This window comes from Alexandromys fortis, unplaced genomic scaffold (assembly GCF_014885135.2).
Source record: "Alexandromys fortis isolate MF-2015 unplaced genomic scaffold, M_Fortis_MF-2015_v1.1 scaffold_127, whole genome shotgun sequence".
NCBI classification, from domain to species: Eukaryota; Metazoa; Chordata; class Mammalia; order Rodentia; family Cricetidae; genus Alexandromys; species Alexandromys fortis.
The window spans coordinates 3,902,661-3,927,314 of record NW_026068006.1 but is presented as its reverse complement, the minus strand read 5'-3'; the positions used below and the strand labels follow the sequence as shown (position 1 = coordinate 3,927,314).

At 38.4% G+C, this 24,654-nt stretch overlaps 1 protein-coding gene across 4 annotated transcripts in view; it reads right to left on the bottom strand.

Moving 5' to 3' along the window:
• The window catches only part of Inpp4b (inositol polyphosphate-4-phosphatase type II B), a 696,298-nt gene that overhangs the window by 128,705 nt on the left and 542,939 nt on the right, over nucleotides 1-24,654 (bottom strand). For all 4 annotated transcript variants that reach the window (XM_050161508.1, XM_050161511.1, XM_050161509.1 and 1 more), the window contains exons 14-16: nucleotides 21,894-22,024; nucleotides 21,432-21,536; nucleotides 12,866-12,974 (exon numbers count right to left, since the gene is read on the bottom strand). In XM_050161508.1, the coding sequence (XP_050017465.1) occupies nucleotides 12,866-12,974; nucleotides 21,432-21,536; nucleotides 21,894-22,024 (345 nt within the window). The remainder of the gene's footprint in view (nucleotides 1-12,865; nucleotides 12,975-21,431; nucleotides 21,537-21,893; nucleotides 22,025-24,654) is intronic.

Genomic DNA, 24,654 nt, shown 5'->3' with positions numbered 1-24,654 from the left:
TTGGGCAATGAATTGAGAAAAGCAAATGGTCAGACCTAGCAGCAGGGCTCACTGAATGTTATACCATGACTGGCTACTTGGGATTTAAGAAAAGAAGGAAAGTCTTTTCAGGGTGAGGTGGGAGGTGTCTTTTTCTAGAAAAATTTCCAAAGCTGAATTCTCAATTCTGAGTGTCCACTAATACCCTGAGGGTGCCCACGGTGACACGGCTTGCTCACTAAGCATTCACTTCGGTCATGATGTTCACATCACACTACACAGATTTTCCCACCTACGGGGCCCACAGTCAGCGGTATTTCCATTTTTTGAGGTTTTATGCTTGCTGGAAGTCGACTTTGCAGAAGGTTTTCACATACATGCACACACATGGATACACATACACACATGCACGCATGAATACACAAAATCAATCTGCAACTAGTGAAACAAACACCAGCTATTTTAAAGGAAAAAGGTTTCTGCTGCAATCAGCGAGCTTGCTAGCCTTTCCACTGTATTCACCAGTGGGTACAGATTTGTGTCCTATGAAATGTTTTATGTACATATGTATGCATAATTCCATGCTTTCTTCCTTGCTATATCTGGATTCTCACCTCACAACTTAATAAGCACATAGAACCCAGACAATTTCCCACTTTTTCCTTGACAACATTAAAAGGCTCCTCTTTCTTTTCACCTGTGCTGATCTCCCAATTGAAGTCATCTTTACATTCTGGAAGCTAATGACAAGAGTATGATACTAGAATTTTTCAGGAAAAGTCACATTTAATAGATTTTTATACAATAATAAGTCATCTCAGTTTAGGTAAGCCTATTTTCCCTCATGACATAAATTTCATGCATACATTTTAAAGTTAGTATTTCAATACTATCTTACAAAATGAAATTGTCTAAATTGTCTCTAGATTATTAAATACATTTTTTTGGAGGGGGGGAGGTTCCAAGATAGGGTTTCTCTGTGTAGCTTTGGAGCCTGTCCTGGAACTAGCTCTTGTAGACCAGGCTGGCCTTGAACTCACAGAGAGCTGCCTGCCTCTGCCTCCCAGCCACCATTAAATACATTTTTATGTGTGTATGTGAAAGCCTAATTGTCATATGTGCATCATGCATGTGTCTGGTGCCCATGGAAGTCAGAAAAGGAATTTGCACCACCTGGAACTGGAGTTACAGGTGGTTGTGAGCCACCCCATGTGGTTCTGGCAACCAAACACGTCTTCTCTGTAAGAGTATCAGAAGTTCTTCAGCCCCTCCCTAGATAATTTTGTTTAATCTGGAAAATACTGTTTTAGATATGGTAAATTATTTTCTTCTGCTGCCTTTGAAATGATGATGGCCAAGTGTAGAGATTACTGAATAGTTAAATATTCTGGAAATCTCTATGCTGAGCACGAGCACAGATGTTCCTTACCGCTTTCATTCAGCTTCCATGTGTACATATGTACATACAAACATATTAAAAGCTAGGATCTTTGCAATTTTTAAGTTAAACTTTTATGTTAAATTAAGACATTGAGTTATAAAATAAAACTACTGTCTAACCATTTAAATTATCTTTCTGAGTAAACTGTGGCTTGTTTACTTAATAAGCCAGTTCTCAAAAATTTAAGAATTTTATTTATGATTTCCAGCAGTTCAGCTGCAGCGACAAGGTGGTGTAAATCAGGAGGAATCAGCCATATATCTACATTGCAAATGAGGCCCAAGGATGAATGGTGTTTTGAAAACTCACAATTCAAAGTCTTCATGTTTTGTTATTTTTACACAGTGCTATTTTGACAAATTTAGTATCAAAACTTCAAGAGCTATTTACATATTGTCGTTTACAAATGTATAAGTCTTTTATCTCAGCAATTTCATGTCTTAAAACTTTGAACTGTCATGTGGTACTGCCTGACTAACAGAACACACTTGGTCTCCCAAGCACGGCAGGTACTGAAGCTCATCTCGAGCTTACAAATGTCGAACGGGAACATGCACGGGGGTGATATTAACTGTCAGCCGTTACGTTGGCTAGCTTTCACAAACACTTTCACCCCTCTTCTTTCAGGATACATAAATGTTTATTCCCTTTGTAGAGAGACGGGTGTGACCGCGCTTTTACAAAGCACACCACGGGGCTGCTGTCTAAGCCTGCAAGACATGGTGCGCAAGTGCGTAAAACGCTTTCTACAAGTGCGGGTTTCTGGTCCTGATTTCACCAAATGTCCTCATCGCTGTTACTTCTTCGTTCAGCTGTCTCAGTCACTCCAGAAAGCACGACTGGCTTTGTCGGAAATCTTTTTCTTCATCTAGTCCCTCCACCATTATCCTTGTTAGTGCACTAAACACCTGTCAAACCGGTTCCTGGGAATTTGGATTACGCCAGATAACATCGTCCGTGCTTCAGATCCAGCTCGGCCTAGAAGGATGCTTACACTGAAGGCTCAGAGCAGGCGTCCTAGCTACAGACTCAGACCTGGCTTCCACTCAGTGCCTGACCTTAAGGGAGGATCAGCGGCAGTGAGTGAGGACGCCATTCTGGTTCTCTGTGGAGGACGCTGTGTGAGAAAAGGCTGAAGTTGAAGAGAGGAAGCTTAAAAGAAGGCACAGGAAAGTTACACACGAGAGAGAACCCCCATGCTATGGGTCCCGTGTCAAATGTACTCCAGCATACTTGTGTGTTGAATGTTTGATCCCGGGAAACTTGTAGTCTTGTTATGGAAAGTTCTAGAAATTTCTGACAGCGAAAGTATGACAAGGCGTGAGGGCATGTGTTTGGTGGGTATACCAGGTCTCCATATGCTCCCTTCAGTCTGCTTCCTGAACCTCTTAAGGTGAACAGCCTTCTTACCACAGGCTCAGAGGCAAGCGAGCCAAATACACAGACTAAAATCTGTAAACTCATGAGCCAAAACAAAATAACCTCACATCTTTTTTAAGTTGTTTATATCAGGATTTCTAACACAGAAAACTGCCTAACACACTCCTCCTTTGAAATTTTGCTTTCCATGATTTCAACGATCTATGGTCAACCATAGTATAAATGGAAAAATATGGAAATAAATAATTTGTATAATTTTAAAGTTATATTAATTTCTTAGTAGTGAGATGGAATCTTGGACTTTCTTGTCCCAATGGCCTGTCCCATCCCTCTGTGCAGAGAATCTCCAACTCAGTCTCAATTCCTCAATAGCTCTCCTGGACATCAACTCCACTGTCAGGATTCCTTAGAGCCTGTGATCAAGCCAACTTTATTGTACTGAATAACAATCCCAATAATCAGGAATGGTGCTGCTGGTTATCTTATTACAATATATTATTAGAGTTCTGTTTTATTAGTAGTCATTATTAATCTCTTCTATTCCATGGTTATAAGTTCAGCTTTATCACAGGTGTATGCGTACGAATGAAGAAGTAACATAAAATGGTCTGGATCTATCTGAGCTTTCAGGTATTCTCCATGGTTTGGGGGTGCAGTCCTTGAGGACAAGGTGACACTAATGTATAATGTGCACCCCGGGTTTTAATCTTTAGGAAAGAGGTGACTGAATTGTTTGAAATTATTAAATCACAAAATTATATTTGCCTTATAGAAATGTCATCCCAGACAAAATGAACCACATGGTTGGATTGGTGCCAGCCGAGAAGCGAGGAGAGTGATTAATCTCTGCCAGTGGAGCACCTGGAAGACAGTGCTCTGTGGGTCAGGATTATCTTCACCCATAATTCATTAGTGAAATGGAAGACTTGCACAGAAGTTAGGAAGCAGAACTGACGTGCAGCCTTTTCTTTTATTAAAATGAAGCAAAAGGAAAAGGGTGCCAAGGATTTGCTGACCCTAAGGGGAACATCTGAGTGGATGTTGGTGCTGTGTTGGGGTTTTTTGGTTGGTTGGGTGGTTGTGCTTACTGTAAGACAAGGAACCCTCAGGAGATGCAAATGTGAGAGTCAGTGGAGAGGGGAGCGATTTGATAGGGACACCTTGAGGGCACAAGTGAAGTAGAGCTAACTATGGGTGGCTACACACACATGCACTCACAGACACACATGCATGCACACACACAGAGACACACGTGCACGCGCGCGCGCACGTACACACACACACACACACACACACACACACGTCTTACAAATTAATCCTTCCTTCCAAATCTGGATGTAACATGAAGAGAGTGTCTGAAGTCCATTGTTGAGATTTATCTGTAAACTGGGTATTTGTATAAATTAATGCTTTTTTGAAAGGCAATATAATAGTATCTCTTAAATTTATGCATCTTTTATATAAGAATTTATAAATAAGAACATAAGTTTCCGGAGATATAGGAATAAGGATATATTTTAGAGTGTAAGTGATTATAAAAACAATTAGATGCAATTTAAGTCTGTGGTATATTTATTAATCACCCTAAGTCCAATCAGTAAAATTCCAAATTGTAGAGCGTATAAAATGTGGATGTGGAGAGACAGCTCAGTTGTTGGAGTGTCTGCTGTGTTCAAATCCTCAACACCTGTGTAAGAATTGTGTGTGTGTGAGAGTGTGTGTGTGTGCGTGTAACCTCAGTGCAGACACCAGTGGCTTTATTGCATAGACAGTCCAGGCAAATTAATGAGCTCCAGCTTCAGTGAGATATTTTGTCTGATAAAATGAGGTTGAAAACAATTGAGGAAAATACATAGTGTCCATTCCTGGTCTCTATAGCTATGTGATGAACACACAAAATACATACATACATGTCACATGCACAAAAGAGTGAAATTTGAACATGAATTGAGAAATTGCTAAAAGATTTTTCTGAATATAAAATATTTATGTTTTATATAACAATAGCTAACATTGATAAGGTTTTACTATATGCAAGGGAGTTATAATTTAAATTTAAGCAGGGATTAGTGCCTAGGAACTATCTACAGATTGAAATTTTCTGCTTGCCCAAAAATAAAGAACAGAAAAGCTAAATAGAATTACAAAAAAAAGTCAATCACATTGCATCTGATGATTTGAATCTGTGAAGATATTGACTAATATATTGACATGGTTTTAAGACATCTAAAATTATTTAGTGGCATATACTTAGCTGGTTTGTGCTATGAAAGAAGTCAAGTCATTTAGGACCTCAACTATATGTTCCTTTAGTTTTGGAATGTGCATCCTACCAGCAAATATAATAGACAGATAAAACAGGAATTTTATGAAGAAGAAAAATAACATTAAAAATTCATTTAGGGCCACATGCAAATTAGTGAAAACACTTCTGATCCCACGTGCCACCTTCCACCTGTGCTCGGCAAGTCCTGTCCTTCTGTCTGCATATATTCCCAGGCCATGACAGGTCTACTTGATTAAAAGCATCTGCCTATCCCGAGCTGCAGACACAAGACAGAGTCCCTCCCTTCAGAAACGTCTGGTATCATGTCTAAGGCTGTGTACAGGGGAGCACCCTTCAGGCAGAAAAGCCACAGTGGCAGGAAGAGTTTTGCTTTTGCTAAGAGAGAAATTGAACTTGGAGCTAAAAGTAGCCAATGAGACCCAACTCACAAGAAGAAAATAGACCTTTAAGGAGTCAAATTCTAATCAGCACAGAAATTAATTCACTGTCACCTTCAGAATGACTTCTTTGCAGCAGCTGGGTTCTGTTCAAAAGGAGAAGAAGAGGAACTGTCAAAGGCTTTTCACTTGGCCCTACATTCACGGCACCTATTTGATTTCATTAAAAACACGAGAAAGTTCTTAATGGAATATGTTCTTTCTGAAAGCAGAAACAAAAGCTGCACTTGAAAATGAGTGATATGAATTTGAGCTATTGGTCCAAAGACTGAACTTTTAAAACAAATTAGTGAGGGTATATTGGACACAACTCCCAAAGAAACAAAAAGGCATATGTGCCTTTTTTTTTAAAGGAGAGCATTCACACATTAACAACTCAAGTATTGCACACACCCGCCTAACAAGACTCAGGGAACATTCTGGAAGATGGATAAAAGATGGTAAGAACCAGAGGTTGTGGAGGACCTGAGCAACAACATCTTCTGGAGAGAACGGAACTGACGCATGAACTTGGGTATGCAGTGATGTCACACAAGCACCCGCCCTTACCTGAGCAACTACTGATGGCTAAGAGAGGAAGGAAATTCTACTATCAGATAACTCTGGACTGTATCAAGTTGATGTCTAATAGGATGTCCAGGAAGATAAATAAAGATAAAATAATCCAATGGCAGTGATAGTTTCTCCAACCATGGCTGAAAATGCCCATCTTTATCCGTGTATCAAAGTAAGGAAGACCTAGAAGAGGTCCATCACTTAAGTTGATTCTCCGCCTTACAAATTTCAACCTAAACTTCTAGTTATTCGCTTTACATAGTGAGATATACTTCCTTGCATTTTCTTTCACTGAAAACACAGTATCTGTTGACAAAAAGGCCTCAGGAAAATATTGGGATGGTGTGACAGTTCTTTTGATGTTATGTTTGCTCAGGCTGGCTCTCAAAGAGTAGCCCTAAAGCATTTTCTGTATGCATTGCCTCAGCAAGCTGTATTTGATCCATAGTTTCCCCTGGAGCATAGTACTTTTTGACTGACTTATATTTTTTGATTTAAGTTCATTGATAATCATTTTGCTGCATTTTATAAATAAAACAGCAGCCCTGGGGTATTTAACACATGAATATTCCAAGGAAATCAGTGTTAAAAAGTACTGGACATATCTTTTCATTAAATTTTACCTTAACTTTAATCCTTCCGTTATTCCCTTATGTGCAATATCCCAGTGAGAAGTGATTAGTGGAGACTTCATACATAAAGATGTCTTCAAACATAAATATGTCTCAGGGTTCAATGATGAGCTCAACATTTGTCCTTTGCAATTCCATACAATGGTTAGTTATGAAATTGCAGAGTTATGTCTAGCATCTCATATACTGAGAATTTGCATTCAACTAGATTCTTGATACCCTGTATCTAGAAGTTTTGAATCTTGTAATTATATCATTATTCTCTTTAAAACATAGTTGGTTAAAAATAAACAAAACAAAATTAATAAGCCAATAAGAAATTTCCAGGTCCAGACAGGATAGTGGAAATAGCAACTATTTAGCTTCTGCATATCACAATAAACCACTCCACAAAAAATGTGATAGCTCTAATAACTCTAAGGGGCAGAAGAGGAAAGGCAGAGTGGTTGGGGGGGGGGTGTCAGGATATAGAAGATGAAATGACAATGTCTTGTGTTACTCTCTTCAACTTCTACATGCAGGGTTTTTTTTTTTTTTTTGAGTTTCAGTGAAAGAATGAGAGCAGGAAAAAAAAAAGCTGGCGCCAACAACTAAAAGAACAAACTGACACTAAAAGAAAGTGAAGAACTGGTGAAATTGGTAGCCCAGTGAATCTTGCATCTTTGAGTCGCATCCATCCATTTTGGAGATGAATGCACAAGCCAGTATCGTCTACCAGAAGCAGGCACAGAAGGAGCTCAATGAGGAACAGCTCTCCTCAGTAGGACTGTGGGCAGAAAAGTGCCTGCCACTCACACCGCAGTAAACACAGAGAATCCCTTCTTCATTGGATGTTGTGGTTTTACCTAACTTCCAATTCGCTGCAGGAGACAAATTCCTTCTCTGCAGAGCCTACTGCTAGAACTCTGACTGTTACTCCCAAAATCCCAAGGAAATGGAGGCACTTTCTAAAACAGAAAGGTCTGGAAGCAGGGCAGAGATACCAAGGAGAAACCTGGGGACAGGAGGAGAAACCTTGGACAGAGAGAGAAGCCTGTGGACAGGGAAAGAAGCCTGGGGACAGTGGAAGAAGCCTGGGATGGGAGGATAAGCCTGGAGACAGGGGAAAAGCCTGGGTACAGGAAGAGAAGCCTGGGATGGGAGGATAAGCCTGGGAACAGGGGGATAAGGCTGGGGACAGGGGGAGAAGCTTAGGTACAAGAGGAGAAGCCTGGGGACTGAGGTAGAAGCCCAAGACAAGACAGTACTTGGTTGTGATTCCAGTGGCGAGAACACTATGCTCCCCATATGTTAATTACAGACATACAAGTCCATCCCTAATGAATAGTAAACAAAATTTAAAAAAAAATATGAACAAGAAATACAACTGAGATCATAGAATTATGTAAAATTTGGTATTTTTTTAGAAAAAGAGGAGGAGGAGGAGGAGGAGGAGGAGGAGGAGGAGGAGGAAGAAGAAGAAGAAGAAGAAGAAGAAGAAGAAGAAGAAGAAGAAGAAGAAGAAGAAGAAGAAGAAGAAGAAGAAGAAATTTGTATTGGAAATACCATGATTCAATTCAGTTCTGGAATACTTTCTTCTGAAACACCTGGGTGCTGTGGAACAATGGTCTTGTACCCTGTCATTTGTATTGTTTTAATAAAATGATGATTGGTCAGTAGCCAGGCAGGAAATATAGGTGGGGCAACCAGGCAGGAAGTAGAGGCAGGGTGATAAGAACAGGAGAATTCTGGGAAAAGGAAAGACAGTCTATAGTCATCACTCAGATACAGAAGAAGCAAGATGAGAATATCTCACTGATAAGAGGTACCAAGCCACGTGACTAACACAGACAAGAATTATGGGTTAATGTAAGATGCAAGAGTTAGTTAATAAGAAAGGCTGAGCTATTAGGCCAACAAGTTTATAATTAATATAAGCTTCTGTGTGTTTTGTTGGGTCTGAACATCTACAGGACAAGGTGAGACATAAACCTCTGCCAACAAATGGCACCAACATGGACAACCACATCCACATAAAACCCGAGAGAGCTTGGAAAGTAATTCTAGACAAAAAAGAACAGAGTTAAGCATGGATTCTTGGTAGCAGCATTTTCTCATGTGGGCTCTGTTTGCTAGAGGAAAGCATGTCTCATTTAAGAGAGGCTTCCTGACTTGGCTTTAGCTGCAAAAGCCTTGTAGCTCTTTTTAAGAGGTCCCACCACCAAACACGTAAATAGTGTTTATGAATAGCCGAGAGCATGCTTCTTGGTGGTGGCAGGGACCTTGAAACTCCATAGACTTGTGGCAATAAACATGGCTCCCATCAGTACCTCTAGCATGAAGCTAGACTCTCAAAAACTAAAAGATGGGGTGTATCCAGCCATCAAAGACACAATTTTAATTCTAGCTATATCACTTAGCAAATTAAAGACTCATGTGATCAGAAAACACATTTACAGTAAAGATAGATTTAAACAAACAAACAAACAAACTCAAAACCTTTCAATGGTTTACAGTATGTTTAAAAATATATGTAGGCTTAGGAGAGAAGTCCGTTAAAAAATAAAAAGAAAGAAAAGAGAAGAAAGAGAGAAGGTGGGTGTGGTGGCACACACCTTTAATCCCAGCACTTGGGAGGCAGAGACAAGCAGATCTCTGTGAGTTCAGGGACAGCCTGTTCTACAGAGTGAGTTCCAGAAATCCAAAGATACACAAAAACCCTGTCTCAAAACCCAAAAACTAAAAAGAAAAAGAAAAAAATAGAGTTCAAAATAAAATCACATAAAGATGGAAAATACAGAGTCTGGATACTGTATGTTATTGTGTTGTCTTTGAATTGTTTGAATGTTGAGGAAGGAGCAACAGCTGCTAAGACATTTGATTATAAATGCTGCTGGATTAATCCAACATATATATATTTTGAAATGCCTTAACTTCAAAATTTAAATCAATTGATATATTACTTTAGAGAAGAGGTTTTGCTTTTATTTCTACAGAAAATGAGAGGCGGTGGATTCATTCTGTGTCAAGAAAAATCAGGTATGATCAAAAAAGACCCCCTAAAAGTCTCCAATAGAAAGGATGGCCAGATGATCCAACAATTTAGAAGACCTCTATTGGAGTTTTATCTGAGTTCTACATCCAGAACAGCCTCAAAACTGCTGGCTGTGATGTTCAAGCCTCATAGAATATTCTACTCAGGACTTGATAATAATTCTAAAATTTCCTTAGGTCCCCATAAGATTATCAGTGCCGCCAATCAGCAGGAAGTAGAATGGAAAACCATGCCCACATTCCCAAAAAGTGGATTATGGATATTTATCTTTGTTTAGAGTATTGGTTACAAGTTGTTATGGATAATGGTTTGGAAAAAAAAAAAAAACCTAAACAAAGATTAGATTCAGAGTTCTTGTTTTGGAAAAAGAAAAAGGGGAGAATTGCTGTGGGACAAAGAACTTGTATTATTTTAATAAAATGTTGATTCATCAGTGCCCAGGTGCAGGGCAACCAGGCAGGAAGTAGAGGTGGGGCAAATAGAACAAGAGGAATCTGGGAAGAAGAAAGACTCAGTCTGTAGTAATCACCCAGACACAGAGAAAGCAAGATGAGAATGTATTGCTAATAAAATGTACAAAGCCATGTGGCTAAACAGACAAGAACTATGGACTAATTTAAGTTTTAAGAGTTAATAAGAAGCCTGAGCTATTAGGCCAACCAGTTTATAATTAATGTAGACTTCTGTGTGTTTCTTTGGAACCGAATGGTTGTGGGACTGGGTGTGACAGAAACCTCTGTCAACAAAAACAACAAATATGGTGGGGGGGGAATGCTGTGGGACAACGGTCTTGTACCCTGTTACTTGTATTGTTTTAACGCTGATTGGCCAGTAGCAGGCAGGAAGTGTAGGCAGATCGATGAGAACATGAGGATTCTGGGAAGAGGAAAGACTCAGTATGTAGTTATCACCCAGACATAGAGGAAACAAGATGAGAATGCCTCACTGATAAAAAGTACCAAATCATGTGGCTAACACAGACAAGAATTATGGGTTAATGCAAAATGTAAGAATAGTTAGTAAGAAAGCCTGAGTTGTTTAAAACTCATGCAAGCCTCTGTGTGCTTTGTTGGGACTGAATGGCTGCAGGACCAGGCATGGCAGAAGCCTCTGCCAGCATCTGGGTAGTATGGAAAAGGATGGTTTTGTGATGAATGTGCTCAAATGTTTAAAGGTCCTTGGTTTGTCACTTGCATGAAGTGTCTAACACAGTTATCAAACTAGGTGTGACTGACACTGTTTCCCGTAGTTTTCAATTTGTAAAAAAATTTCTATTTGTAAAGGACAAAAACCTGTTCTCTTCCCAGGATCCTTTTTTATGGCTTGTGTGAATGTAGTCATAGCTAGGGAAAATTACACGGTAAATTCTCCTGAAGGTGGGATGATAGAGGGCATGTGTTACTGAGGCAGACGCTTGAGTAAGCAGCATTTAAAAGTAGTTAATAGACAAAAGTGTAGAAATAGTAATATAAAGTTGTAAAAAGAGATAATATTTTAGTTTCAACTATTTTTTTCTAAGTAAATAAGTTTCATGTATTAGTTTAACCATGCAATTGACAGTTCTCCTTTCCAAATAACACAGTTAAAGATTAGGACAGTTTTACATTGTACCTCAGTTCAAGCAGCAGTCATCGTCAAAAAATAAAAAAAAAAAAATGAAAAAGACGATTAATGTTCATCATTAGGCATCTTAATTGCAGGAGATGGCAAGGCATAGCCCCCCTCCATGTGCAGTTCCTGAGATGCAGGAAGCAAGTCCCTTAAGGCAAGGCGTCTTAATTGCAGGAGATGGCAAGGCATAGCCCTCCTCCAAGTACAGTTCCTGAGATGCAGGAAGCAAGTCCCTTAAGGCAACCCAATGGCAGCTAAATGAGCATGTTACTTGAGGGCCAAGGAGAAAACACATATGTGCCCCGAGTACCATTTCTATGGCATTTGTATGCGCATTTGGCAATGTTACAGTTGACTCTGGTTATAGCAATTCTACTAGTGCACTTGTTCTTCATGTTCTTTTTCTCCTTCCACACCAGTGGCATCTAAAAATATGGATGTGTTGTATGATAATATGAATCTTCCTGATCTGATAGAGTGGGCAGGCATTAAAGCTGTAAAGCAGATTATGGGGGTGGGGGTGGGACTGATGAAAGAATTGGGGAAATTTGGGGAAAATGCAAAAATTGTCCTTGGCCTGATTATAAAACTTGGCAAAAAGAATTATATTGAAATAAAAAGGAACTTGGCTGTGATGAATAAAGTTTCTGAGAAACCTAGGGCTTTAGTGCTAACCACCTACGGCCTTATAAATCAAAATTAGAATTGTGAGGAACAACAATGGGAAAGGTAAGACAATGGAGTAAAACTCACTGAACTATGCTTCTGTAAACTGCAAGTAGCTTGCCTCTGAGGTAAAAGCATCAGGAGTTTTTTTTTTTTTATGATTATCTCAGCTAAGAATTAAGAATTTAGTGGCTGGCATGGGGCTTGGGAATTGGGGAAATGTCATGATAAATGATGTTGTTCTGATTTCAAGAATCTTTATACTTCTTGTGAACTGCTTTGGTTAGGAAATGTGGCAAGAAAAAAGAATCGTTTTCCTTGTGTAAAATACACAATGAAAGACTGAGGTTTGAAGCTCAGGGTAGAAGAAGAAGAAGCTGCCCTGCAGCTGATAGCCTGTCGGTGCATCAGAATCCCGTGTTCCTGGACTCGCTTCGCCTTCCAGACATCCCAGATTCGAGACCCACTTCTCTGCCGAGGCTGGTCCCTAGCGCTTTATCTCTATGGTTGCTCCAGGTCATGGTCTGGATAAATCCCTCCTCACTGTTGTTCCATTGAGCAAGAGTGATACCAGAGCATCCCACTGAGCAGCATGGCTTTCAGGACAATGGCGTGCCAGCAGAGCTCCCAGGAATCCCATTCCTGCAGTTTAATGGCTCTAGTCTATTCTCCAGGGATGTAGAGAAATTCAGCAAGTTTCATTACTTGCAGGGTTGACATGTTAAGAACTGTTCATGAGGATGGATTGATGTTCAGTGTACTAACCTTGTCTGCAGACTTATTCAAAGGAAAGAGAAGAGATAGCATCAATGAAATACTTGTTTTCTTTATTTCTTTACTTACTTCCTTCTCTCTGTCTCAAATCTATGGAGTAATTTCCGAAGACCACCGTTCTTGAATCCCTGAAAATGGGCAGCTGGGGCTCCCACAGTGATGACATCATAGAGAGCATCTGGAACGGAAACAGGCAAGGAGATGAACACTCCGCAAACATTTGTCTCCTGCATACACTGTGCATTAAACTATCCACTCTCAGGAAGTTTGAGGAATTTTTCTGCTTTATTTTGTAGGAATAACAATGGACTCTCATCTCAAGGGGGCAAGAAGAAAGAATCAATTTTTCTGAAAGCTACCTGTGCACCTCAACAAGTTATATTTCCAAGATTTATGACTGCATCTTAATTATATGCTATAGTTCAGAACAGCATGTTCTCTGTCCCTGTACATACTTACTAAGATAACATGTTGATTGGTCTTTTGTGTGTTTTACTTTATTGAATTTTGCATCATTTAATTTGCAATCATATTGAAATTCAACAATAATGAACAATTTCTCAACCAAAGTTTTCAAAAAGACAAACAAAAAATATTAATTTATTCTGGCTCAAGGGCAGAAGAGTACAACCACATTAAAAACAAAAATCTATCTGGCATTTCCTGCTTATCTATTCTAAAATTTACATAATGTTGAATACATACTTTTGCAACTTCTTACATACAATAGAGAGAATGCAAAATGTCTCAATTTATTTTCCAGACAGATACTTTGCTTTTCATAAAAACAAATCCATACATTTAAATTGAAATTCAATCTTTTGATCCTGAACTTTATGGCTTCAAAACATGCCATCATTTTATATTCAAATAGAAGATATTCTAAGGAAAGCAGAGTCTATGTTTTCTGGTTAAACTACATTTTTGTTGAGAAATCTAATTTCATAGGAGATCTTTCTCAAATTGATTTTGATATTGACATATTGGTTGTTTCTAAGATATGGTTCACTGAGAAAAACAAATCATTTTGTTAGTCTCGAGTGAACACCATAGCTTCTTCAAAATTATTCAATCTAGATCCATGTGAATTGTTACTTTTTTTTTGAATTGTTACTTTTTAAAAATAGAATGTCACCACTCTAAAAATACTGATCAGGAGAAATAAAATGCAATTTTCCATGTGACCCAATACTTCATACAGCATAGATTTAACAACCAATTAATGGACTGTAATAACAATTACATGATAATAACTTCTTAACTTTTGATAAGTCACTAATGAATTATAATATTTCTTAGGATAGAAGAATAATTGTTTTATGAGAAATTTAATTATTTCCTACCCCAAGATTTTACCTTATGGTTAAGACAAGGAATCTCATCCTAAGGATTAGTTTTCAGAGTATGAGAAGTACCATGGAGAAAGGCAACAAATGACCAGACTCAGCTGTGTAGTAGCTAGTTAACCATAATGACCAGCATGGCAAGAGATTACCAAAGATGTAACCGGGGCAATTACATATGGGCTGTAACCAGCACCTGTCTAATTTGACTTTAGACTTGCTCAATATAGGTAATCCATGCCTCACATTGAAAACATAGCCAACTCCTTGTAGTAATAGGGACCATAGAGGAGAACCTAGTACTGCCACGTTCCCAAACCAGAGTAATCTCTAATTGCATTCTTAACACATATCCTTATACCCACATATAAGAGAAGCTCTTACCCCTCTCTTTTCCTTAGATGGGGACCATTATAGAAAGTCACAACTGGCCAAAATACAAATAGCCATTGTGTTTTGATTAGAAAATAAATCTTAAGTATCAAGTCCTGTGAGTTAGGTATGCTGTGTTCTACTGGAATGTCACCATCCCTGTCAGTAGACAGAACTAGAGAACACCTACACTTACGAACTGCTGCACACCAACATCTGTGTTCCTTACTCACCTGTTTTTCTACACTACACACACAACAGAAATGTGAGTCATGCTGATATCTTTCACTTCAACTCAGAACTATAAAACTTTCCTTTCTTCTACATTTTATATTCTCTTTCCCTGTCATTAAGACCTTGATTCCAATTATCAACAGATAGACATATGTGATCAACACTCCTATGCATATGAATTAGCTTTGTTGATGGCACACACCTTTGTAAGAAACAAATTGATCCAAAAAGTTGCAGCATGTGCATTTTTTAAAAAGTGTCTTGTAAAGTTTACTAAGAACAGTCCTCTTTGTCCCATTCACTCAATGAAATTACCAGCTTGAGTATTTTATGTATCATTTATTATCACATTTACAAGAAAATAAAAATAAATTAAAAACAAAAGGTAGAGTGTATGAAATTCTAGGGAAGATTTACATTTTGATAAAAAGCAAGTTATGTTTTCTTGTGAAGGTGAAATGCCAGGAACTGAAAAAAAAAAAAAAAAGAGAAAAGAGCACACTAATTGACTATACAATACCAAAAGCTCACCTTGAAAACACACACACACACACACACACATGTGCGCATGCGTGTGTGTATACAGATATCATTAACATTATATGGACTAAGAAGACTGTATTTTATATCTTTAGGAAAAATATATGTGTGTGTGTCTGTGTGAATAAAATGTGTGTGTGTAACCACAAATAAAAAGAGGTCCTGAATTTGAATAAGAGCAAGGAGCAATACATTGGAGGGGTTGGATATAAACAGAGACTGCTCGTTCATTTCCCAGCCGACCATACCCGAATAATCACACAGAAACTATATTAATTAAAGACTGTTTGGTCAATGACTCTAGTGTATTCCTAACTGGCTTATACCTTAAATTAACCCGTTTCTATCCATCTCTGTACTGTCATGAGGCTGTGGCCTTCCAGTAAGGTTCCTAAGGTTCCAGAGTGTCCTTCTCCTTAGGCAGGTACATGGCATCTCTTTGGCTCCACCTGCTCTCTCTCTATATCTCTGTTTGGATTTCCTGCCTGGCTTTGCTCTACTAAGTCACTGGTCAAAACAGCTTTATTCATCAACCAATAAAAACAACACATATACAAAAGGACACATCAGTTGGATGCAGGGGAAAAAGAAGAGGGGGGAAATGATGTAAAGACACTTCTAAACTTCATACATATAAACAAAAAAGCCAGGATAGCTAAAACAATCATGAACAACAAAAGACCTGCTCGAGGGATCGCTATCCCTGGTTTCAAGTTGTACTACAGAGAAATAGTAATAAAAATTTAAAAAATGCATAGTATTGGCATAAAATAGGTGGGTATTGAAACTGAATTGAAATTGTAGACTTAAGTACACACATCTAGGGATACCTGATTTTTGATAAAGAAGCCAGAAATACACACTGGAAAAATGAAAATATCTTCAACAAATGATGCTGGTCAAACTAGATGTCTGTGTGTAGAATTAGAATACATCCATACTTATCACCCTGCACAAAACTCAAGTCCATGTGGATCAAAGACCTCAACATGAATCCAAACATACTGAACCTAATAGGAGAGAAAGCGGGGAATAGCCTTTAATGCATTGGCACCGGAGGCAGCATTCTGAACAGAACACCAATAGTGCAGGTACTAAGATCACCAATTAATAAATTGTACCTCATGAAACTGAAAAGCTTCTCTAAAGTAAAGGACATAGCAGCAGCCAATTGAATAGGAAAACTTTTACCAACATTGCATCCCATAGAGATTTAATATACAACATAAATAAAGAACTCAAGAAAGTATGTATTTAAAATACAAATAATCCAATTTAAAAAATGGGAGTGCAAACTTGTACAGCCAGTATGAAAATCAATTTGGTGGTTCCCCGGAAAGTTGGGAATTGATCTGCATCAAGACCCAGCTATATCCAGTCTTGGGCATATACCCAAGGACATCCTACCACAAGGACACTTGCTCACCTATGTTCGTTGTGACTTTATTCATAATAGTCAGAAACTGGAAATAACCTAAATGTTCCTCTGATGTGGGAGTGTCATATCAATCTGTTGATTTCATTGGCTGAGCAATAAAGAAACTGCTTGGCCCTGATAGGTTAAAGCATTGGTGGGAGGAATAAACAGAATAGAATTCTGGGCGGAAGAGGAAGTGAGGTCAGACTCTGCTCGGCTCCTGGAGAGAGCCGACAGCTTGGGAGCAGAGACACCAGGATGGACGGAGGCTAGAATCTTCCCGGTAAGCGCACCTTGGGGTGCTTACACACATCATTAGAAATGGGCTAGTCCAGGTGCAAGAATTAGCCTGTAAGGGCTAGAGTTCATGTGCAAAGCAGTTCTTAAATGAATACAGTTTGTGTGTTGTTATTTCAGGCATGAGCTAGCCAAGCGGCCGGGGTGTTGGGGACGCAGCCCCACCGCTCTTATTTCAACATTCCTCAGCTGAAGAATGGATTAAAGAAAAGGTCAAAGCATAAACAATATAACATTATTAAGAAACTCTAAATCATCACTAGATATATTTTAAAGAGAGAAGAGACCCTAAAATACTCCCCATTTGATCTTCGTAGAAATACTTGAGATCATCCAGTTGCAGAACTAGTACTTTATACAAATCCTAAAGTGGAGTCCCTTTCATTTCCCGTGTCTCTAGTCACCTATGGTATTTATAGAAATCCTAAAATGGAGTCCCTTTCATTTTCCCGTGTCTCTAGTCACCTGAGATATTTCATTAATGCAGTCTCTTGTATGGGACACCTAACGTCTGGGTCAGGGTGTGACAGTCCCACTCTGGCAGGCGTTCCTATGTTTATAAGAATATTGGTTCTGACTCTCAGCCAGACTCAACTTTTAGAAAGCTTGAAACATTATGAATCTATGCTATGGTCACGAGCTTTGACGGCAAAGCTTTTTTTTCCTATTTCACAGTTTTAAAAGGTTTATTTGAATTTTTAAATTTTAGCATTGAGAGCCAAAAAGAAACACAGAAGAAGCCAACTAGAAAATTCCTATTGAATCTTCTTCCCCAAATGAATGTGGATTTTAGTATGAGCAGACTATTTTGTTTTGCAGCTACAGATATGGACACGTAAACTGTCTCATGATCTGAAATAACAGTGCACTGTTTATAACATACACTCAATTTCTTAAAAAACAAGTGTTTTCTATGGAATCCAAAAATTATTATTTAACAAAACTTAGTATTTTGCAATACCCATTTGAGAACCAACAATTATTGATAAATGTTTGAACAACTAGGTTTCTCTCTCGGGATCCCAGGGCCTTGAATTTCACTCACAATTGCTACAGAATAGCAGATTGATCAATGTAGGTAGTTAATTTCCTGGTCTCAGAATAATGAAGAAAGATGTCCAATTAAAGAGTCACATTTATTCTTAGCCATACTCCTTTAAAACAAGAATTAATGGCAATTGATTGTTTTTCTTTAGGCAAGAGGAGATAGAAGAGTTAGAATAGAATTACTCATATAACAAAATCCAAACTGAAAGGTAGCAATTTCATAACAAGGAAGAGTGCTATTATTTTAAAGTATTCTTATTTTCTCACTCTTTGTGTATTTTCATAATTTGAACAGTTTTTAGTCACATATGACAGAACTCTTCAGATTTTAGTGTCAAAAGACAATCATTAAAAACAAGGTGGAGTGTTTCATAGAAAAGTAAAAAAAAAAAAAAAAAGAAGTACTTAAAGGCCCTTTCCTTTGTCTTTCTTTTAAAATGTGCCTTCCTTTATTGACATTATATGCTGTCTGAAAAATACCTTTGGTCTCGTGAAAATCTCAACACGTTCTGTGCCATAGGGAAGCAATGCTTCAGTGGGTGAGCTGCATCAAGCCACAGAGAGCAGATTTATTTGAGAATTCATAATTGAGATGTCTTGTAGCTTTTAAATGGCATTTAATAATAGAAACAAGATGGTTCTGTTTTTACAGGAGATCTTATTAAAATCTCCTCAACTATAAAAATGTGTTAATAGAAAATTCTATGCATGATGGTCTCATATCAAGGAACAATTTAAACATAATCCCTGATTTCAAAAAGGCACACAAATCCATTTGACATCAATCGGTTGGTGAGCTTGTGTTTCTAAATAGCTCAAACAATTTGGGATCATGACTGAGCTAATCTGAGAAAGATTATCCATACTGAGAAGATGCTGCATCTACACTCTCGAGATAAAGCACTGAGGAAACTCTAATAGGCCCTTTTGCTTGGTCCTTCCTCGTGGAACTAACACTCTCAGTTACACTGAAAAATCTAATTGGTGTTGCACCTGATTCTAAGTTCACTCTCATGATATTAAGATTCTTGTTTTATTATAGCCTTAGATACACATTATTTAAGGTACTTTTAATAGCAACCACTTGAAATAGTTAACAAGGAAAATCAATGATTGTGCATGTACACACAATAGTACGCTTGCAAGGTTTTCATTTTAGTCTATTCAAACACAAAGCTAGTTCCTTCCCTGTGGACTCAATCAACAACTAAAAGGCTATGAGAGACTCCCATTTTGGGGTGGCATATCTTTGATTTTCCTTTTCACGATGTGGGTTTAAATGAGAATGCCCCCCATATGTTCACATATTTGAAGGTTTGATTCCCAGTTGGTGGAATATTTAGGAAAGGTGGGATGGAGCTCTATAACTGGGAGGTGGGCTTTAAGGCTGAAAAGTCCACATCATGCCCAGGCTGGCTTTCTCTCTCTACAGGCTTCCAGCTGCCACTCCAGCTCCATTCCTCTGCGCCTGCCTCCATGCTTCCCGCAATAGTGATCATAGACCAGCCTCCTAAAACTCAGCAAGCCCCCAGTTAAATGCTTCTTTCTATAAGCTGCTGTGTTCATCGTATTTCATCACAGCAGTAGAACAGTAACTAAGACACATTGAATTAAACTCATGGGTAGGGCTGCCTCAGGAAACTCAAAACTGAACCCATGAGATAAGTCTCATTGACTCAGTTGGGGCAAGTGTTCACTCTGTGTCTGCCTCTCTGTCTTCCCCTCTCTCCTTTCCTCCCTGTTTCTGTAGCACATACTATGGCTTCATGGCCCTTTAACAAATTCTACCCATTAAAGCACTAGAGTAAAACTGTAAAATTCTGCTCATATATCTAAGATTTATGGAGCTCCGATATCCAAAATTAGTAACGCATGAATAATAGTTACATAAAAGAATTCAATAATATACATTTCAAATAGACCTGCCAAAATGTTGCTGCTCAATTACAGGATTAAGTGCTCAAAACTAACACTAAAGTTTTACTTCTTTAAAGAAAAACAATTGCTTTAATTTGAATTCATTACATTTTATACCGCAAATATAGTACTTTATTATATCTAACATGTAAAAGACTTACAACAGACTATTATAATAGTATAAGAATATGTATTTTACAATGTTTTAACTGATGGACTTTGGAAGTAAAATACACTGAGGTATTGTGGAGTCTGCACTTAGAGTTCTCATTCTGGGGATTTTATTCCTGTTCCTGTTGTTATTTCATCAGTGTTCATCATCTCTGTTGTGGATATTTGCACACTTAGGTCATTTATAAAGATGAAACATTAGTAGTCCGAAGGAACCTGCAGTTACCTGCAGGCGACCTCATTTGTCAGTAAGAGACATCGCAAAGTTAGTGCTGCTCAGTCACCTGTTCTAAGAGCCCGACATTAGCCTTGCATTTGAGGATTCTGCCCGCTGTCAAACCGCTCTTCAAAACAGAGTCTTTGCAACCAACTCAAGCTGATAACGAATAACTAGGATGTGCTCTGGCCTCATATGACCAGTGTTCCGACAGAGAAACTGAACAGAAAGCTAGCAAGTGAGAGTGAGGAGAGAGGAAGACACAGAGAATCTTAGAGGAAAAAAAAAATTAAGGCAGCATGTAAAGCTGCAGGATTAGCAAGATGTATACGCATATCAATTTTAAAAAAGGCAAGATCAGCAACCACCTAATAATGAAGTAAGGCTTCCCCTCAGGCTCAGAGGGTTACATGGCCTGGCTGACATTTGGATTTCTGGTTGTCTACGTATCATTGTTTGTTGGTTTCCATTATGATAGTCATTAAATGAGTGTAATAACAATAAAAAACAGTAAGGATTTTACAGAACAATAAAAAAATGTAGTGTATCAGTCACTTGAGATCCAGCTCCGCTGTGCTCTGAGAACCCACACCTTTCTCATAGACAAGAGATCAAACAAAATATTCTACCACTTTCCATTCACTAAATTTCACCCACTCACTTGTTCCCACAAGAAAGAGTATTGCTGTTAACAGTCACCAAAGCGCATAAGCAGGGTGTAGCTTCACTCTGCAGTTTAGGCCTCTACCAAAGATAACAACAGAAAAGCTTGTTTCCTATTTTTCTTTTTAACAATTAAATCAGTCAGAAAATTATTACCCCTCAGCCATGATGAATGCTATTTCAGGAGATGAGGCTGGGTTTTCATCTCTAATTCAAGTATATTTCAAGTATATATACACACAAGCTTTCCATGAAACATGGAAACAGTGTTGCTTTGTTTCATGGCTGAAGACCAACATCAGCTTTGGTTGTTTCGACTTCCTGCTACCTAACTCAACTATGGTCTCTGCCACCATCACCTGCTAAAGAAGCACACACTGTGGCACAATTTGACACTCCTGGAGGAATATCAGATACCTTTGAGGTGAGGGCCGTGCACTTGCATCCGCTGCAAGTGTAGATTTATTGGAACAAATTCTAACGTTTTCTCTCCTTTGCTGCTGCTGGATTTGAAAGAGGACCCTAGAAGAAGGAAGATTAGAAATGATTAGCAAATGAAGAAACAGATCCATAAACACATATGATATATGTGTGTGTTCAAAGACACATTTGGCAAAAGTGAATGATCTTACAAGAACTTCAGACAGGAAAATATTAATCCCCTTACTTTCTTCACAAACATCAATTTTAGAATTCCTCCCTTTATTATTATATTACTATAATAATACCATGATGCAGAGCAGTACAGCTCATGCTCCCTTGCGTTAGCTGACGAGACAAGAGAGCCACAGAGTTGAATCTTCACTTCTCTCATCCCCACAACAGCCATTCCAGCTGTTGTTTCCACGGGACATTCAGAAAGGCGTCGCTGCTCCATACCTGTTTCCTTGCTAAGCTCTGTCAGAATGTCTTGGTACATTGTCACCATTTGATCACAGTGAGTAAGGACATTTTTCCGTAGGTTGTCCCAGTGTGGAGACAGGTCACCAAGCTCTTTTAACTCCTGGTTTCTGTTAAGAATACAAAACAATAGAACATATATTTTTGTCTTTTATCTCAACAGTCAGAATTATTAATTAGGACTATCAAATAAATAACAAATTTTTCAATGTCCTTCTTAGGAAACTCTGACTTTATCAGCTTGAAATAAAAAATAATAAATAAAATAAAAGTATATGAAGTTTAGACTATAAAAATCCAAAAAAGTGAACTTTTTGATGAAATCTCACATATAGAAGATTTGGGTACAGCTCCCTTGTCATTAATTTCTCTCAAGGACAATCTCAATTCTCTGCATGCATATATGTTATCTCGGCTTTATCCAAAGGAATACCTAATCCTGCCATTTAGGTTTAAGTTATTAACTTTTATCCAAATTCTAGCCTTTAGCCAAGTTAATTTAAATAATCAGATTGCCTTTTAAAAGTGATAGTGATAAATGGTTGGATACACTGTGCAGTTGGATGGTTCTTCATTTCCATGACCTTTTGCTGGCCACATTTTCATGATGCTAATTTAACCAGCAATAATGAACTGTCTTTGCTATTTTGGACATGAAACATACTAAATACCAGGCTAATAAATTCAGAAGATGTAGAATCTTTATTATAGGAATGTTAAGTGCAAGAATAATTGATGGTGTATATAAATGTGCCTTGTTTGCTGGTCTTCGTTGTTGCTTTTGCTTTGTTTCAATGGAACTGTGATGAAGTCCGCTCCATCTTTCATGCGGTCTTTAGTCATTGCCAACATTAGTCTCATTCTCAGCTTTCCCAAAGGTTATCTTTCATGACAGAATATTCAATGGAGAAGTAATTAATCAGTAGAAAATGATAGTAGAAAGATTATGATAAAATGGGAGGCAGAGATAGAAGGTTTAAGCAGGAAGAATCACATTCTCTGACCTCAAATCATAGGATGTTCAAACTGAGTACAAAAGAATGACAAAACATGCTTGTGATTCCAGAAAGTTCCAGAATTCCAAGCCTAGAAGAAGAAGGACAAGTAGGTTGGGTCTGAGATAGAGAGCTGTGTGGTACATAAACCTAATTGGTTCTAGTCTTCGCTTTATAGTTCTATATGAGTATTAGTGCTTAGTGTTTCTATGTACTATGAGTAGATATGTGTTTGTTATTTATGATGCGTCTGTGTCTTCATCAGGAATACTAACTAAAGGTTTGCATGAGGAAGAAAAGGAGGACACATGACAGTATTGCTGAACTTCATGAGTGATGAAGTCAAGTGGTTATGCATGCCCTGGATGATGAGATGTTTTCCCAAAACACGGTCCAAAAAGTTTAGCTTCCTATGGAGTGGGGGGTGACCTGAGATAAACTGTCAGGATTCCATAGCAGATGGCATGAAATATTGCATGTATGTAACATGTCACAGTCTTGCAGAGAAATGCACAGACGGGCCTGGTCGTTCTAACAAAGACACCGAGAGGCACACATACAGACCCATCAGCACAGGGTTAGCTCACACTGAGAAAAGCTCACACAGAGGCTGAAACCAGAGCACCAAAACAGCAAAGGCAGCACTGAGCTTCTGTACAGTTAAACAGATAATTGAAATAAGATAATTATAATAACACAGTAAAGTAGATCAAAAAGTTTAATGGACAACAAAAATGAGGGAACATCACCATCAGGAAATCGGGACTGTTTATTTTCAGCAATGTTTTGATATTGTAATTTATTGCTAAGTGAGCCAAACCTCCTAGTTCAAACACCTCTTTCTATCAAATTGTCTATCTATTGGCTAAGAGACATGCTATAGCACATTCATTTTTCTATACTTACATCTTTCCTGTTCTATAAGAAGTTCAAGAACATTTGTTGACCCAGGAAAAAGATATTTAAACTGAAGCATTGCTTGATCAGATTGGCATATGGTCATGTCTGTGAAGAATGTTTTGACTGAGGATTGATATGGGAGAGCCCGTCATCATACTGAAGGTAGCACCATCTCTAAGCAAGAGGGCCCAGGCTGTATAAGACAGCAAGCTGAGTATGCTCCAGGAAGTGAACCACTAAGCAGCCTTCCTCCATGGTTTCTGTGGCAGTCCCTGGCTCAGCTCCTGCTCTGACTTCCCTCAAAGCTGAATCATGAGCTGGAAGTATAAGCCAAATAAACCCTTTGCTGTCCAGATTGATTTTTATTAGAGTGTTTATATCACAGCAAAAGAAAGCAAACTAGAACACAGTCTGTTCCAACACTTTGTCATATATAAAGACGATGCAGTCTTAATGTTATGTGTATCATAAAAATATTTCAAAAAACACTTATATATACATGTAAATAAAAAGTGTATGCTTTGACTTTGTATGCATGCATGCAATATTACAATATTCCCTGTGTCTCCAATAGTACAATACTTCTTCCCAGAGAACCCACTCCCCTGCCAAGAACGATCTCTTGCCCCTGCCGTCCCAGGACTTCCCTCACTAGCGTCTTCATCTTACATAATCTTCTAGCCTGTCTCCAGCTCCACTTTTTCTTCTAGCAGACAAAAGCAAACAGAAGAGGTTGAGAACAGGCTGGATATTGAAATGTTAGTAATCACAGGTCCCTCATATTTGCAAACATCTGCAAAGAAACAGATGATGGCTCAGGCTTGCAACACAGATAGTCCATGCTC